A 17,252-nucleotide genomic window follows, 5' to 3' on the forward strand; every position below is an offset into this window, starting at 1 on the left:
TGTTCGAGCAGACAGATAATCGCGTAATCGAGGGTAATAGAAAGTTGGGGGACGATCCCGGCCAGTCGTAATTCGCTTACAACATTTTCATGCACTGCTCGTTTTATTGAAACGCAGTTATCGGCAATGCGAGAGCCGCTAGGGGGGCTACGAGGGCGCAAGAGAAAAAGCGCCGGTATCGAATATCGATACTCTTACGCGGGCCGGATGCGCAAGGTGCCGTAAAAAGGCCAACAAAACGTCCGACTCGCCTCGTAAACGATATATTGATATATCGTAAATATGATACCGATACCCGGGGCCCGTTTGTGTTTTGCATGCTATAAATCGATTTTACACCGAGAACCCGATAAAACGGGGGCGTTCAGCAGAATCGACGCAAGCGCGACACTCTATAACGGAATAATGCTCGACGCGACGTTATGGCAGGGAATAGAGAGAGAATAAAAGTGCCGTTCGACAAATAGCCCGGTATCATACCGATGGATTAAAACAAGAAAAACCGAACAAAAGCGTTCACGATAGTTGCGTTTCAGTTTAGCAAGTGCGCTGTCGAATCTCAGAAGCGTGACCAAGCGCGGTTTTTCATTCTTGCGGATCGATCTTGTCATCCGAGAGCTTGGGGAACGTGTTTCATCGTTTCCTCGATGAATTATTCAGCCGGCGAGGTTTCTTTTTCTTTGGAGAGATTGATACTTCGTCCTGGATCGACTCGTCAACTATTAAAACACCCGCCCGATCCAAAAAGTGCGTAGCTTCAGCGAAATAACGAAGTTGCCGAAAGTTCGCTGATATTCGAATGCTTTCAAATCAACAAAAGCCAGTGTTCTAAGCGCGGATAGTGGAGCGAAAGCTTGCCGAAGGGAAATCGTGGACCTCAAGGGTGGGATTGAATTCGCGGGAGAATTCCAGCAGGAGGAAGTTCAAAGGGAAGCTCCGCGAAAACGAAAATATAGAGGGGGTAGGAAAAAAGGGAGAAAGAAGAAAGTTTTCAGTCTCGCGAAATAAGATTCCATTTGAAATTTAGATTCGCTCGCCGGAATGCGAGCCCCGGGAACTGATAAGGATTCCGAGGGGGCGCAGAAATGTCGAGGGAGAACTTTCGCGAACCCGGAACAAGTTTCGGACGATTCGCGCGCGCGTCGCCGGTTTTCCTCGGCGAGAAAATATTTCTTCGAATTGTACGTAGTTCTCGTCACCGCCGCACTAGCGAAAGGTTAAAACGCGAACACCCGGTACACGGTCGCGGTACAATACCCAAACACCTACAGCTTTGCAAAGTTTCCTCATTATACGCGATAATTTTTGCAGCTAACTTGCTGCTATTGTTCCGTAAGTGGTTAAGTTAGTTTGAAACTGTACGATATTGTAGCTGGAGCCTCGGGAATACCGGCAACTTCTCGAATAACCTGTATCTACTTAGACAGGATGAATTAAAAATAAACGAGGTCGATACTTCTTCCAACTATGTTTTCATCTGACTCTCTGGTAACTCGAGCTTCGCGCACTTTAACAATCTTGTCCGAGTGCTGAAGTTTTCATGGATTTGTTGAGATACAATGGAAAATATTGCTTGAGAACAATGGCTACTGTATACGGCGGAGCAAATTAATTATTTATAGGGACTCTAGAATATCTTCGTTCCGCGAATTTATTCGTAATATTCGAATAGACAGCGGTGCGCACGCCAAACATTAAGTTCGCGTATGCAGAAGTTTGAAAACTGCATAACGCAACCGAGCGTGCATAACGGTCGCATCTGAAAAGCAAGCAGAGCTCTCAGCGAAATCAATTTCCATGGCAGCTGCATTTCCGCCACGGCGGGGAAAAGTATCGTCGTCGGTACAGTTTCGCGAGGTCGTAAATAAACATTATTGCCATACGCGGGCACATTTAGACAGTTCCGACGACGATATCGCTATGGTGACGTCCCTGGAAGGGCGAGGACATCCCGGGACACGAATTGATCTCTTTCCTTGGAGCACCGTGGCCTCATTTGAATCTTCATCTACAATATTCGTACAACGATTCTTTAGAAAATTCGTGTTTATTCGACAAGATCGTCTTACCTAGGACACCCCGTGCATTCCGACAGGAAGGTAGAAGTTGAAAGCACAGTGTATGCCACGGAAAGTAATATGTGCCAGGAGGAAGTTACGCCGGCGCGGCGTGTAATCGCAACTTTTGTATTTTATCAAGATCCCGATGCGACGGTGAATTATGTAATTGCGAGTCGGCCCGCGAGCCTGTAGAACACTGAAAACCACCATTTTCAGGGGAAGGTCGGAAAATGTTTTTCCCTTCCTCTCTCTCTCTCTCTCTCTCTCTCTCTCTCTCTCTCTCTCTCTCTCTCTCTCTCTCTCTCTCTCTCTCTCTCCCCCGTGGGCCCACCCTTCTGACGCGGCCTTGATAATGGAAAATTGCGGATGAAAAGTTCCGCGCTTGGAAATTGTCGAATGGAGAAACAACGGCTAAAGTGAGGGGCTGCTCTGCTCTGGCTGCCAGTGGATGTGAAAGGAAAAGAAAGAATGTCTCGTTTTTACCCTCGGGCGGCTGCTGGCTCGCTGGAAGATTGAAAGCGGGAGTCGAAAGAAAATTTCAATTAGTGCCCGGCAATATTAAACTTCGAAATTTGTTCCGCCGTTTAAAACCCTACCGGGAGAACCTGTTTCTCCGGCTGGGACTGCGATTATTGTTTGCGGAATCTCCGCCCTTTGTCTTCGGAAATTTTCCCTCGTTATCGCTACGAATTTATGCGCTGATCATTTCCATTTTCTATTTAAATACGTGAGATGAAATTTTTTTTCGTTCGTTCTGTTTGAGAATATTTGTGTCGAGCACAGGTGCGTTTCGCTCGAGTATCTTCTGGCAAACAGCGTTATGCAAAGTTCCCGGGTGACGAATTCGCGACATGATTCCCTGTTTTTCCGCGAATCGACGAAATCACGGATGTACCCGGAAACGGGCCACGCCAATTGAATTGCTAATTGAGCCGATGGAACAACGTTTTCGAACTTTGACAACGAAGGCAAGAGCGCTTGCATAATTCCGCGGATCGTTGAGCTCGGAAGCGGTGTTTCTCCCGTCATAATTGCAGATGTTCGACGACCAGGAGAGCTAGACGGAGTTCTGGCTGACGTCACGTCCGGTAGTCCAACCACTTATAATAATCAACAAAGTCAAAGATATATTTCTGAATTTTAAAAATCAATAAAAATATAAGATTCAGGATCAACATGGAAACACCGAATCGATGAGCAGGAGCGACCGATACGGTGGTCGGAAACACAAATTTCGTAGCAATTACTAGATCGCGGAGGTCGGGTACGGGTCTGGACTATCTCTGGCTGGACTATCATATTTTCGGGAGCATAAAGGTCGTCGGTGGAGCAATTTAGGCGAACCCGATGGCGCGTTCCTGGTTCCAGTTTCCCGCAGAAGCTCGGCGTTTCGACGTTAAGGTCGTTGGTGGAGCGCGTTTCTCGGTGGCCGGCGATTATTAAACGCACGAAATTACTGTTAATACACTCGACGGGAACGCATCGGCTTTAATTGGTATGCGCCGAGTACCATTAACGTTTTAATTAGCGGCGAGCAAGCCCTGATACGCCGACCGACATTTCCTCCGCGCAGCGATCGATGCTCCGGCATTACCAGCTAAACGGCAACATTCTATTTATAGGCATAACAAACACATTTTGTTCCGTGGACGTGCTCGCGCGATCACGTTCGCACGAAACAGACACACATACACGCAAACAATGCACGTTGCCAAATACAGACGGGCACGAGCAAACACACGGACACATTGATAGAGACGCATTCAAAACCTCCCGGGTTCCCGTGTGCTGGAAACACACCAAGAAATCCAATTAACGCCGACGCCAACAAGGAATTTTATCTGCTCGCTACACCTACCCTTCGCCATCTTTTTTCGTCTCATTCTGTTTTCTCCTATGTACCATGTCTGTTCCTCTCTCTTTATCTCTTGCTCTCGCTGTTTCTATCCTCCTCCGACAACTTCTCCATTCCGCCCGGAAAAAGATCCTTCAGACACTTTCGCTCCATTGTCGAGAGACGTTTCCTATCCACCATCTAGCCAGCAGACGCCTCGGGTTGCACCCTTTCGGGGTGAAACGCTAACCGGAAGGATGTTAAACACACGGCGGAGACGAGCACCGCTGACTATGACTCCTCCGCACACTGATTTGCGAGGGAAAAATTCGCCGAGAGGGATAATAAGGAAACCGAGGATTTTTCTGCCATGATGTTCCTTATGGGGTGAGTTGATGTGATTAGACGGAGATTCGCTCTGGCTGTTGAGCTTTTATCCTCGCACGGCGGACCATTTTTACAATTCTTGCTCAAGGTATTTCTTGTAGACACGATAATTAATGTATTACATAATTACATAGCAAACACAGCTTCCATTCGATCGAATCCCGAGGACTCCACGCTCCTGCGCGAAGCGAATCTTTCCACTTTTTCGAAGCCGTAGCCGACAACCGAAGGCTCTCGCAACATTAATTTTTCAAGCGGCTTCATTTCCGGCGTTTTATGAGGCGCGAGGGAGACGCGTCGAATATTCATTCGGACGGCTAAACAAGAGCTCGCCGTGGTTTCTGAAAAGCGAGTTCTCTCCTCGGCTCTGTCTGGGATTGCGATAAATGCGCACGGTTCAGCGAAAGCGATCGCGGGCCTTTTTCGACAGCAATTAAACCGTGAGAATGTCGCGCCACGACGCGCGACGCATCGTACACTACAAACTGGTTTTCTGAGGAAAAAGGAAAGTTATTTGTCGCGACGACGCGACGCACCGTTCGATCTTTTATAATTAACGACCGGTTGAAAGCAAAACAGAGAGAGAGAGAGAGAGAGACAAGTCTCGCTGGAAAAACGAGATCGGACCATTTAAAACGATGCTTTATTTTTCTCTTTTTCCCCGTTTCGTGAAACGGTAGACATTCTGGTTTCACTCGAACAAACTCGGTGTGTCCCGTTAAATAATCATCGGTTTCGAGCGAAGGCCTTTTTCAGGCAACGATCAAACTGTTCGGAGAGAGAGAGAGAGGAGAGAGACCGTTTTCCAGGGATGCATCGTATAAATTTTTATCGGTATTCGTACGGGAGAAACTTTGCTCGGATTAATCGCGCTCCCGTTCGCGAAATGACGTCGGAAAATTGATATAAAAATTCGATTCGAATCGATCCGAGAGCTGGGAAGTCGCCGAATAGAATGCAAAGGGAGCCAACCGAGAGAGTTTGCGAGAGAGCGGATAGGTATGGGAGGAGCGCGAACACACGCGGACACGCGGAAGAACATAACCGATAATGGCCCCCGGATTCATGATCCGACGCATACGCGCGAAATTTAATACCCCCGGCGACGGGAAAGTGCATCGAATCCGAAATAACACGATTAACTGACAATGGGGCCGAGTCAAATCCAAATACAGTAATTTATCACCGGTGACGCAAACAGGTGCAATTTAACCCGTCTTTTTCCCACGGGGACCTCGCCATTTCTGCGGGCCTGGTTGCCGAAGGACCGTTTTCTGATCGAAACCCATAATCATCGAGAAATCCCTCTTTTAAAAACTTGTCGAAGACGAAGGTAATATCTCTCGCTTGAAGATTTCTGGCGAAAATGAAACAGGCGATCGTAGATCGCACGAATTAATCATATGAATTAAACTACAATTCGTATCTCATAAAATTCGCCCAGAATCAGAAACGTTGCGGAACTTCCTCGGTCGAAGAATGATTAAAATACTTGATAGTTTCAGCATACGCAGCAAAGCATAGCTTACGTGTAAATTATAGCAGATATCTTTTAGAGCGAAATGTTTCAAAGTTTGGTTGGTTTAAGAGACTTCGCATTACCATTTTATTAAGGAGATAGCGTCGCTCATTGTTACAGATAACGGGTGTATCTCGGGCTTTTATCGTACATTTAATTAGACCGGCTAACAATTAAAAAGTCCCAACCAAGATAAGACGGAGGAGCGAAGAATAGAGTCTTATCGCAACATTAACGATTCTAGTTGAAACGTGAACAAACAGTTTGCTAGGTATGTGTGTGTGCGTTGACATTAGAATTGATCATTTGTTGGTACTTTAAACAGTAGTGGTCCTTGCAAATTGCAATGTCAGTCAAGTTACAATCACCAGAGGATGAAAAAACGCAAGCAGTCGTTGCGTTTAGTGAATGGTGTCCCGAGGTACCGGGGTTTTGCGGGGGAACCCGCAAGTTAAGGCAGTAAAAGGAAAGGTGAAATCTAGGGACCCATCGGATCGACCCAATAATTTAGCCAACGACGGAAATCCAGTGTGGAAAAATGTGCCGCAAGAAAGAAAACCCCTTTAAATCGTCCTGGAGGCGTTTAGCGCACCCGCGGCTCCGGTTCTCGAGTAAAAATAACGTTTTAAATCGCCGGACTGGGCGCCGAGGCGAGAGCGTAGACCGAGTTTCCTCACCGGGACCTCCATAAACGGGCCACTACACGCCGCACAATGTGTTTCTAAATCGTACTGCAAAGTCGACGCTAGGAAACGACCGTCCCGTCATCTTGTACCCCTTCGAACAACGACTAAGATGAAGAGGATGAAGAGGACATTTTTAATTGACTGTCTCGACGTGTTAGAGAACCCAGTTTCTGCTGTACAATCAAGTCCTCGCGGAAGCAACGACCAAAATCCGCTACGAAATTCTACTCTAAATCAAGACGCGAAACTCGAGAACGAACCTCCAGTTGTCACAGACCCTTTTAAACAATTCCCGAGCCACTAGATTCCTCGCAACTCAACAAAATCTTGAAACATGAAAATCCCGAGGACACTCTAGGTCCACGGGGCCAGACTTATCTGCTACGTACCTCGGACAAGGCGTCCTCCATCATATCGCTGGTATCTCTCATGACTCCGAATGGAAACTAGCACCGACAACAATCACTCAACGCCCACGTTTTATCCGTTTCCTCCTCGTGCTGGTCTTGTTCCTCGCGTTCTTGCGGGTGCCGCGGGTCAGAAGCCTCTGGAAGAATCGTCAGTTGCTTCGTCGTCGTCGTCGTCGTCGAAGAAGAAGAAGAAGAAGAAGAAGACGAAGACGAAGACTAGCCGAAGAAGATCCAGCTGGAGTCGAGGAGACCTAGTCGAGCACCGATTTCGAGCCGAGGCCTGGCTGTCACGAGCACATTGCCGCTGGTGGCCCGCGATCGCTCGCCGAAAGCCAGTCCGTTTAAACGCATGTAACTTCCCCGGTGTTGGATCGATCGTATCGCAACGTGTCACTACTCTCCCTCCTCACCCGTCACCTCTCGGTCCTTTTCACCGGGGTTTTCCCTCGAGGACCGATCCCGTGGCCAGAGGAAGCCTCTTCAGGGTCGTGTGTTCAACGTCGAAATCGATCGGTGTTGTCTTTAGACTTCTGGCAGAACCTCGTTCGAGGTCTTCTAGATCCGGTCGGATTGTCCGGAGCGTCTAAATCGGATCTACGCGACGTAGAACGGGTTGATTTAGGGGGATGACGACGGATGACGAGGAGAATCCGAGTCCGGCGAGCGGAGCGGGCTCACGAGAGGATCGCGGGACGATCCATCGGTGTACGCGGCTGTGGAAACACTGGCGAGCACTGTCAGGTAAGCCAGGGAGCAGGTCGACCGTCGACAGACAGCCAGCAGGCCAGACCTGCCTCCATGACACTGCGTTCATCCTCGTCCACCCCGAACCAACCTCTCCCTTGCACCGACTGCTTGCAGCTGCCTTTCCTCCCCTCCAGAATTGCTTCCCCTACAGCTCTCCTCTCTTTTTCTCTCTCCCTTTCGAGCCGAGCCGGTGCGGTGCCGGTGCTCCGTCACTCTCCACGCCGCGCCGGCTACCCTCTTCGTCCACCTTGCGCTGGAATCTAGCTGTCCTCTTTCGTCCAACTCGCTCGGTAACGTTCTACACCCTCCTACTTCTGCAGCCACGCGTTGCGCTCTCCTTCTCCAGTGCATTTCCCGCTGTCTCATTCCATTCAGGAACACATACCCCCTCCACCGTAGCCTCTCCTTTCTTCCAACGGGATACAGAGTCCCTTCTCCAGCTACGGAACCACGAGTTCCCCGCAGACTTCGGCTGAGATCATTCTCCTACACGCAGCAGCTGAGACGTCTGCGAAGACCGCGGGTTTTCAAACGCCGAGAACGATACTAGTAACTGGAATCACTCGGTATTTGTATGGGAGAGGTATGTGGATGATGGTTGCGATGAATTTCTAACCAGCATCGCAATTGGTATCTCCTACAGGACCCAGAAGATCGATCGCTACTTCTTCGTTGCAATTTGAAACGGTGGAAACATTAAAAGAATCTAAGAGAGTATCGACACATTACTTTTGTCCTTTTCACAGTGTTAGAGGAAGTAAAGATTCTTGTAATTAATGTAGATAGTTTTTAACACTGAAAAGTTATATTAACACGCTATTTTTATAATAATAGGCGAAGTTTGGAGAAAGAAATTTAGTGATTTCTAATGGAAGCAGAGAATTTGTTAAAGTCTGAAGATTCTACAGATTGAACGTTTCCATGTATATTCGGGAATTAATTAGAGGACCGCGCCAAGGGTTAATAGTTTAATTTGGTAAAAAACCGTGGTTGGAAAAAGGGAAGGACGTGGTCGTCGGTATAAAAAGTCGATTGTGCAACGCGAAAATTTTCGACTGAAAAAGGAGCGTCCTCGCGGCACTACAAAGCGGTTCACGCGTCCCGGCGCAGGGCCACGATGCAGACGAACAGCTGCTATTTCACCTGTTCGATATATTATTTAAATGCTTCACCTGCCGCGATGTCAAGATACCGCGAGATAAGCGGGGCCCGGCGTTTCCTGCTTTCACGACGATATCACGCGAGATTTTTTGGTTGCTTCGCGGTTCCGTCAAGATTTTTACAATTTCGAAAAAGCTACCACCATTTCGAAAAAAGATCTCGAGCAAAATGATGCCGAGGATGATAAAAGAACATTCTTTCAGGTTCCTGGAGTCCTCGAAAAATGTCTCGGAAAATAAAGAAGATACAGTATTTTCTTCAATGTTGTATTTAAAGTACTATAATAAAAATGTCCGTATACAAGAGATCGATTAGTCTTACAATTAAAACAAGTACCACGAAAGAGCAAGTAAACCGTACAAAAGTAGAAACAATTTACAGGAATGCTTAATTAATTAAGAGTACAGTGAGCAGGTGTAAAAAGATTAAATTATTTAGTGTATGTTATACAAAAATTCTTTGTACAATGTTGTATGCAATGTAGAAGACTCGATCAACTACACTGAATTGTCATCGATGAAAATGACTCTGCGATCTAAGCCGACGATGATCGGGCTGATCTTCTTCATGTACCTAATTAACACAGCGGTGTCTACTTCGCCGATTTCGTGATTTCTACCGCAAGTTTTGAACGGAGTGTAGCCGTCGCCAGCGCCGATTAAAAACGTTGGAACCGCGAGTCTGTACCATTGATCTAATTCTAGCTTCTCGTACATTGGTATTTCGCAAACTCGACATCTGAAATATGAAAGAAAACAATCAACACAAGTTTTTAAAGTCGGCACGAGATTTCCATAAAATCATGCTCGAAAACTACCTTATTAATACTTCTGACACGGTTCTCGAACCGCCAATCATTTTGTAGGTGACTTTCAAGCCGGACCACACGAGCACTCCGTTCGAGTTCAGTATCTGATGACAAATTGTTATATTCTTCATGAAATTATAATATACAAAAACAATTATAAGATACGCTCATTCGGTTGGTGTAATACACGTCGCTGATATTAATTATCAGACTGCGGTATACATATTTGGCCAACGTATTAGTTTCAGTTGAATAAAATAATTAAAACAAGAAAGAAATTTTTATTTAGCCTCTGTGTCTTTGAATCGACGCAGACATTTTTTATCTTGCATAAAGATCCGCAGTCTATTAATTATCGTAAATGAAGAAGAGAGGCGCCTTAGAGGCTGCAATACTCGGACGCGTCTGTAGTAAAGACTGTCTCCAACAGGTGGCTAGGAAAATGAGACTGAAAGAGTATTACAAGCTTCTTTCACTGAATCGTGAGACTGCAATCAAACTTTACTATACTTAGAGGATCCACCCTATCATATCCTTGATAAATTGAAAGAGTTAAGACTAATTTTAATTTGAACAATTATGTTACGATGCTTACATCCATGATACAGCTTCCTTTCAACTCGATGGTGTCCCACGTGTTCTCGAAAGGCTGTGCCATGATCAAATCATTGAAAGTGATATCCATTGATTCGATGGGAACACGTATTCCTCCGGGATTCATGCACGCCACAGCCGCATATGTCCAAACAGTTTCATTCTCTGCTTTCTCCACATACTGAAATTCGAAAACAGAAAATTTCAGATAGATTCGTCGTCTAATTAATTGATTGTCTGTTTTCAGGGCGGAAATACGCACGCCATCCACCATCGCATCCGTGATCAAATTGCCAAGGTTACACTCCTGCTTGCGACAACGATTGTCCAGATAAACCTTCGATTTCGCAATTTTCTTTTTCGCTGCTTCATCCACCGTTGCTTTCCACGGCTTCAGAGCCTCTACCATCGCGGGATCTGCAAAAAATTACTTCTTTTAATGTCATTACGCTGAAACAACTGCTACTAATTGCGGGAAAATGCCACTAGAAATTGTATCAGCTAATTGTACCGCGATTTAATTACACTGCACTTCAACTTAATGCTAATTCGATTACTCCGTAATTGCGTTACTCAAACTTCATCATGGATTCCATCGCTAAATGCTGCAATCATGAATGGTTAATCGAATTTCTACGGATTTATGCACATACATTGAAAATAAAGAGGATTTCGTTCAGATATAATAAACTTATGATATTCCCAACGTTTGATCTTTGGTTTTAGAAAGACTATTAGAAAATTGCCTCCAAGTGTTAAATCATAAAATCTCGCCGCTGGCGATCAAGTCTGCGTTTGACTTCCTTGATTTCGAAACTCACCTTGCTCGATAGAGCTATCGAGAAAAATCGGATTACCGTCCCAATCAACCACCTCACCCTTCTTGTCGAACCACACCGTCAAGTTCCCCAGATACCTGACGCACACAGCGAAAAACCTCGTCAGAAAGAGAAACACGGGCCTCGAAAGTTTCACGCGAAAATTTCTTCTGAAAACGAGAAATACCTTGTGTACGCAGCCGCCTGCACAATCAGCACCGTTCTGTTCGTGTTCTTTTGAGTTACCACCACAGGATACTCGTCCTCGGGCCGATCATTATTTGGAAGCGGTCCTGCGAACGGAATAATCTTTTCTAAGTAACAATCATGCCACAGAAATTTCTGTTTACTGAAACTGTTGCACTAGATTGTTCGTATCGTGTCTTTTATATTAGACATGAGATTGCCATCTTGTTACCGAAATTTTATTGAAATTGTATTGAACTTGAATTGATTGCAAAGACTTACGCATCAAATACTAATTTAAAAGTAATTACTAGACTGCGGATCTTTATGCAAAATAAAAATTATCTGCGTCGATTGCAAGACATAGAAACCAAATCGGATGTTAATTCTTTGCTTAATGATTTTAAGAGAGGAGAAATCATATATGGACATCTTCAATTTTGAAAATTATCCAACAATTTTGAATTTCATCTACTCAATTTTCCTATAAATGCATAAAGATCCGCAGTCTAGTAATTACCAATTCATTAAAACTCTGTGTAATCTAATGTAATTAATGTAATCTAATGTAATCTAATCTGAATAAATAAATGATTAATTTTAAATATTCTTAACGGGTGAAATTTATTTGCCTAAGATTGATTTTGATTTGCGAAAGGGTTAATTTGGAAGCACATAAAGATTGCCAAGTTTAATTGGCTGTATTTAGCGAATCGTTAACGCTTGGTTCCCTAATTTACGTAATGTTCGTTGTTCGTTAATTTCCATCGGTGGACAGATTCCGTCATTCGGTTCGTATAGACATAATCGGCGACACTTGCCTGTGTAGAGGAGCGTGTGCGAGTGTCCGCCGACGATCAGGTCGATTAATGGACACTTGGCGGCCATTATCCTGTCCACGTCCAGGCCGCAGTGACTTAAAACGATGATAATGTCCACCCCCCGAGACTTCAATCGGCTCGCCTCGGCGTTCACCGTTTCCACCTCGTCGAGGAACTTCAATCTCCCGGTAACGGCAATTGTCTGGTAATTTGCAAGTATCAAATTAGGGACCGTAGCGAAACGGCGCAGTCATACTTCCGGTTAAACGGCCCGGCCGGCCGCGGTCGATTCTCTCTGTAATCGACTGAGAGGAGTCGCGCACGATTATTCACAGCGCGGCGACACGATCCCAGTCTTCTTAGAATCAATTCGATCGGTCATCGTGAACGCGAGCAAAACGAATAAGAGGGAAGATTCCGCCGCAGATTCTTTCAGCTTCTTTATTATTGGATCAACGATGGATCCATGATACGCGACCTTGGCACGCCCGACGACCGGTCCGATCGTTTCGATCGCGAGAAGATCGAGAGCCGGGTGGCTTGCCGACGCGACGTTCATCGAGACAGATGTGCGAATTAATCAAAGTTTCGATTGAACCGTCTGGACCCCTTCCAACATCGGACCGAATGATTTGACAGCGGTTTCAGCGAATGATCAAGGCCTCACCGTCAATTGCCATCACCATCGAGGATGAAGAATCAATTAAGCAATAGCGTAATTAACGGCGTTTATTAATTTTTCAGATGCCGGGCCATTTAGATCGCATCGAGCAAACCATAAAATGTTCAGCGTGAAAGGGAGAAGCGTGAAAATGTTTTTTTCATTAAGAGGATTTTAAAGTTTAAAGTACATACATCCGTGATTGATAAAATAACGCCGATGACCCCGATCTTGGTACCATTCCGCTCGATCACCGTGCTGTTTTGGTACAGACCCTGCAGCGAGGAACGATCGTAAGTAACATGTTCATTTTAAACGAGATCTTGATCGATCTACCAACCTGCATCGATGGCTCCAACCTTGAGTCGATATTGGCAACTACCATCGGTGCTTTGAGATTTTTTAAAAATGGTACTACACCGGCCACGCCGTCGTCGAACTCGTGGTTTCCCAAAGTCTGCAATAATACACCAAAATTTCTTGCAAAATTCCAAACGAAGTGGAAAAATATGACTTCGAGCGACTTCCACGTAAAGCAAACGAAATGTAAAAATTCGTGCCGCATTATGCAAGTAAAAGTGAATATTTATATCGCCGATAAAAATGACAAGTAATAAATTAAGATACAAGTAGACAACGCGCATTTTCTCGAGGATACGTGGTTCTAGCTATGTCATAAATTATTCACAGCAAAACCAAACGTAATACATTCCCTTGACTTCGTTTTCAAACGCGATAATTTTTCCTACCGACGGTACAATTAATCAATCGACACGGTTATCGTTTCCGGTACGAAGAATCTGATCCCAGAACCACAAACAGCCAACATTCCCACGAAATTCCTTTTCCAACGATCGTGCGACTTCTCTTTCCACGAAAAGGGCCACCAAGTTTCGATCGGGTTGCCGCGATAGTACTCGGTTGAAACATTTAATCGTCCGTCGAAATTCACGGGCAGATCCGTTCGATTTTATTGCCTTGGCGCGGGCATATCTTGTTGAGTAACGGAACGAAACCGCGTTCGGATAATCGATCGTTAAACCCGTTTGACCCAATTAACCGAGAAGATCTCCGGCCGTGTCTCGATTCTCGTTTCCTTCGTTTCTCATTCTCTTTTTTCTCTCTTTCCCTCACCAGAACATCGTGCGGCAGCTTGTTCATGAAAAGCGCGGTCACGTTCCATCGATGGATGTTGTACCATATCGTCCCTTGAAAATTGTCCCCGGCGTTTAGAAAAATCGCGTTCGGCCTCTCCTCGAGCAATCGATTCACAGCGGTTGAAACTCGCGCGATCCCACCCACAGACACGCTTCCAGCTTCCGCGTAGTTCCCGCTGGACCGATGGATCGTCTCCTCGAACCTGAAACCATCAGACATCCGGGAAAAGTCGAGGTAAATCGACGTAGAAACTCGATTGGAAAGGAGGACAAACACGATGGAAGTTAGTGTCGTCAACGAACACTACCAACAGTTTGTTTCGTTGCTAAAAACGCAACGCGCCTTTATAAAATAGTAAAATCACACTCGACATTTGTCGCAGCATCGTTAATGATCTGTCTGGATCGACGAGATCATGTTAAATCACGATGTTTGATTCGCTATTCGACTGCATCAAACTCGATTACCAACAGCCGACCGCAAAGATTAATGTAACGAATAATCGAACGATTTATAACAGTCCCAACGCAAGATTGGTACCCCGGATGATCCATCGTGAGATATTACCATCCGGCTATGAAATCTTTCGATAAATTGAATCCAGCTTAATGAGCGGTTTTATCTTGTTTGGCAGGCTGACAGAGCTGGTAAGAGTCCGAATAAATTCCCGTTTAATTGCGGTTCCTTCGAGTCGGTCCATAAATCGTGAATTTCGCGAAAATGCCCGCGCAACGTGTTCAACGTCTTGATTCTCTGCGGCTATGAAAATAACTTGGAGCGCGAAGGGTTGATAATGTGCGAACAATTATCGCAGCCGCGAGGATAATCGGGGGCCGGGGCCGTTCTAATTATCGATGCGATTTAATGACGGTCGGAACAGGAAGGAGAGATCGGTTTAATAACTAGCAGCGAGGCGTACGTCGGACGCCATTATGCCGGCAATTAGCTCAACATTATTCAATGACCCGGTTTCGTACGCGCGTGCCCACGTCATTCAGATTTTCATCGGAAACGGTTGAATGAGCGCACGTGGCCATACCTCGCGTGGAAATCGTTTAAATGTATCACAGATAGCTCGAACAAATCCGATCGTCCCGGATAATACAATCCCCTTCCGGTGAAGCCACTGGACAACCGGAACAGGAACATCAACAGCCAGATCGACTGCATTCTCGATCCGATTTTCACACACGCGCGAACGCTGCGAATCACGCGTAAATCAACGCGTCTACAACTGGTTCCTTCGGTCCCCGATGAATCAGCACTGATTCATCTTGATCGATCGATTCCCCGCTGAAAGATAACAGATGAACAATCGAATTATTGAACCACGATCTCCGATCGGTATCGCGACTATTGCGAAATTGATATACCGCGGCGCGGCGCGTCGCGGTCCAACATTCGCAATTTACTGGTACGTTTACACAGAACGTAGAACGCTTAAAATGTGAAATATACACCTGCAATGTATTTATATGCAACCTGTTCGACAGGCGAAAATAATTGCGGTACGTCGCTGTTGTTGTTCGCATGAAACGTAAACCTGTATGACTAAATTGTTGTACAATTTATCCTGTACTCGAGAGTACACTGGAATGTAATCACAACCTGTGTATTAACAATGTTCTTCAATGTTTTCAACTTGTACGGATTACAATAAGTGAAGCATTACAATAAGTACACACTGGATTGATAACGTAATTAAAAGGCACTATAGTAAAATCGTTTCGCAGTAGATATACGCTCTCCGCTTCCTGATAAGATTCTTGGAAAGAAGACTAGCCAATAAAGAACTTGACATTTATCTCTTTTTACGACATTCTACAATTGTTTGCAACATTCTAATCATCATCGCAGTCTGCTAATCACATTTTGTGGTAGAACAAATTTTTAAGAACTATCCTTCCAATTGCGTCGATATCTGTTTAGGTTTTATCTAAACCGGGAAACGTGTTTTCTTTATCTAGAACGACTGGAAATTCTGATGAGGATCCTTGGCCATTCAATGACCGTCTTGATGGCTATTTTCGTATAATTACGGCACCGTTATCTTGTTATTCGCTACCGGCGACAAACCCGTCACACAGCACACGGACACTGGCACAACTTGACGTGGATCAATTTGATCCAGTCTTAACGAAATTCCGAGAAACACTTTCCACCGGATCTTCCTCGATTCCATAGACACCGTAAACCGTACGATTCATTCGACTCTGAATTTAGAGGAACTGTTGAATACTGTGAAAGACGAAGTTACCACACTGTGCGGACCAAAATGTCCCTTGTGCGAGTGAAAGGATCGAGTATTCTGACTGAAAGTGGTAAAAAGTCCAAGGCTGGAACTTATCACATGACTTTCGCTAACGCTACGTGCATGATCGATTACCCAAGCGCGAAAGGATACCGTTTTTCGCAGATCAACAACAAACTAAAAATATTCCCAGCCGCGGCAACACACGGCAGAACCTCCATTACCGGTACGAATTGATTCCTACACCCTTTGCACTCGGAGTCCAAACGGAACTTTTCTTCCGGCCTGAAATATTTCCGTTTTCTATGATTCGTAATTTCGAAAACTAACTGACTAACTTCAAAAACAGGCGTTCTACTGTTCTATACGATGAATCAAAATTTGAGTAACTGTTTCTCACGCTGTCACAGGACAAACACGTAAAACTCGCGATTTCCTCCGATTACGAAGTTCGCAGCGATCTCTAATCGGAATAAAGAAGAGACAAAAGAAAAACAATATGACAAAACAATGGGAACGTGGTTCCGGAAGATGGCACGTTATAATGAGGACCATCCGTGTCCGGAGGACCCGTGTTTGTCCCGAAATTGCGCGTGTAATCGAGCGAAATGCGACGACACGCCGCGCCGCCCATAATTAATCACCGGCCGGTGTAATTAATCAGAAATCGAGCGTGAAACGCACCTGCCAGCCGCGAACGCTCGACGAGGACTGCTCGCTTAAAAGGAGATCTATCTTCGCGAGCCTTCCACGGCCGGGCGGACTCCATTATCGGGCCTCGAGATGACGCTCGTTATGCAACGGGGGACGATAAAGATCATTACACCGTGGAAAACACACTGTGGTACCGTTTTTAGCAGACTTAAGACCCTCCGAGTGACAATCGCTCGATCGGCCACGTGTTGCGACGAATTGCGGCGTCCTCGACCGGCGCCATTTTCGATCTTCGCGCGGACTTAGGGGATTCACTGTTCTTACACCTGCAAACACAAATAATGCGTGGGTAGCATTTTGAAACTTGAATCAACTAATTTCTACAGCTAGGTATTTATTTCTAGAAAAAATCAGAAAAGAGGAAAATCAGTTATCGGTCGGAAAATTTCCTCGATCGCCAAAGCGATTTGCAGCGATGGAGAAATAATAGCATCGAC

General features: G+C 45.4%; 2 protein-coding genes across 3 annotated transcripts in view; both read right to left on the reverse strand.

The window, feature by feature from the left end:
- Positions 1–7,747, reverse strand: part of LOC143214829 (uncharacterized) — a 32,885-nt gene extending 25,138 nt beyond the window's left edge. The window contains exon 1 of the mRNA XM_076436276.1: positions 6,876–7,747. Within this exon, the coding sequence (XP_076292391.1) occupies positions 6,876–6,917 (42 nt within the window). The 5' untranslated portion in view covers positions 6,918–7,747. The remainder of the gene's footprint in view (positions 1–6,875) is intronic.
- Positions 7,748–9,056: 1,309 nt separating this feature from the next.
- On the reverse strand, positions 9,057–17,012 carry LOC143214817 (apyrase). Of its 2 annotated transcripts, none has more exons than XM_076436253.1 (12): positions 16,786–17,012; positions 14,890–15,143; positions 13,827–14,052; positions 13,033–13,149; positions 12,887–12,967; positions 12,032–12,233; positions 11,212–11,317; positions 11,028–11,122; positions 10,469–10,623; positions 10,208–10,387; positions 9,622–9,716; positions 9,057–9,542 (listed from the first exon to the last, which is right to left on the reverse strand). In XM_076436253.1, the coding sequence occupies exons 2-12, from the start codon at positions 15,018–15,020 to the stop codon at positions 9,302–9,304; spliced, it is 1,629 nt and encodes a 542-aa protein (XP_076292368.1). In that variant the 5' UTR covers positions 15,021–15,143; positions 16,786–17,012; the 3' UTR covers positions 9,057–9,301. The 2 variants fall into 2 exon arrangements, with proteins under 2 accessions (XP_076292368.1, XP_076292367.1); XM_076436252.1 differs by lacking the exon at positions 16,786–17,012 and adding an exon at positions 15,311–16,758.
- Between the last annotated feature and the right edge of the window lie 240 nt (positions 17,013–17,252).

Source organism: Lasioglossum baleicum, chromosome 13 (assembly GCF_051020765.1).
Source record: "Lasioglossum baleicum chromosome 13, iyLasBale1, whole genome shotgun sequence".
In the NCBI taxonomy this organism is placed as follows: Eukaryota; Metazoa; Arthropoda; class Insecta; order Hymenoptera; family Halictidae; genus Lasioglossum; species Lasioglossum baleicum.

What these genes read in the sequence shown, in the direction of transcription:
- LOC143214817 (XM_076436253.1), bottom strand. Translation starts at nt 15,020, where the DNA reads ATGCAGTCGATCTGGCTGTTGATGTTCCTGTTCCGGTTGTCCAGTGGC. An exon ending in AGCTGCCGCACGATGTTCTG is followed by an intron (nt 13,150 to 13,826) that starts GTGAGGGAAAGA and finishes GTATTATTGCAG; the next exon opens with ACTTTGGGAAACCACGAGTT. An exon ending in CGATAGCTCTATCGAGCAAG is followed by an intron (nt 10,624 to 11,027) that starts GTGAGTTTCGAA and finishes AATTTTTTGCAG; the next exon opens with ATCCCGCGATGGTAGAGGCT.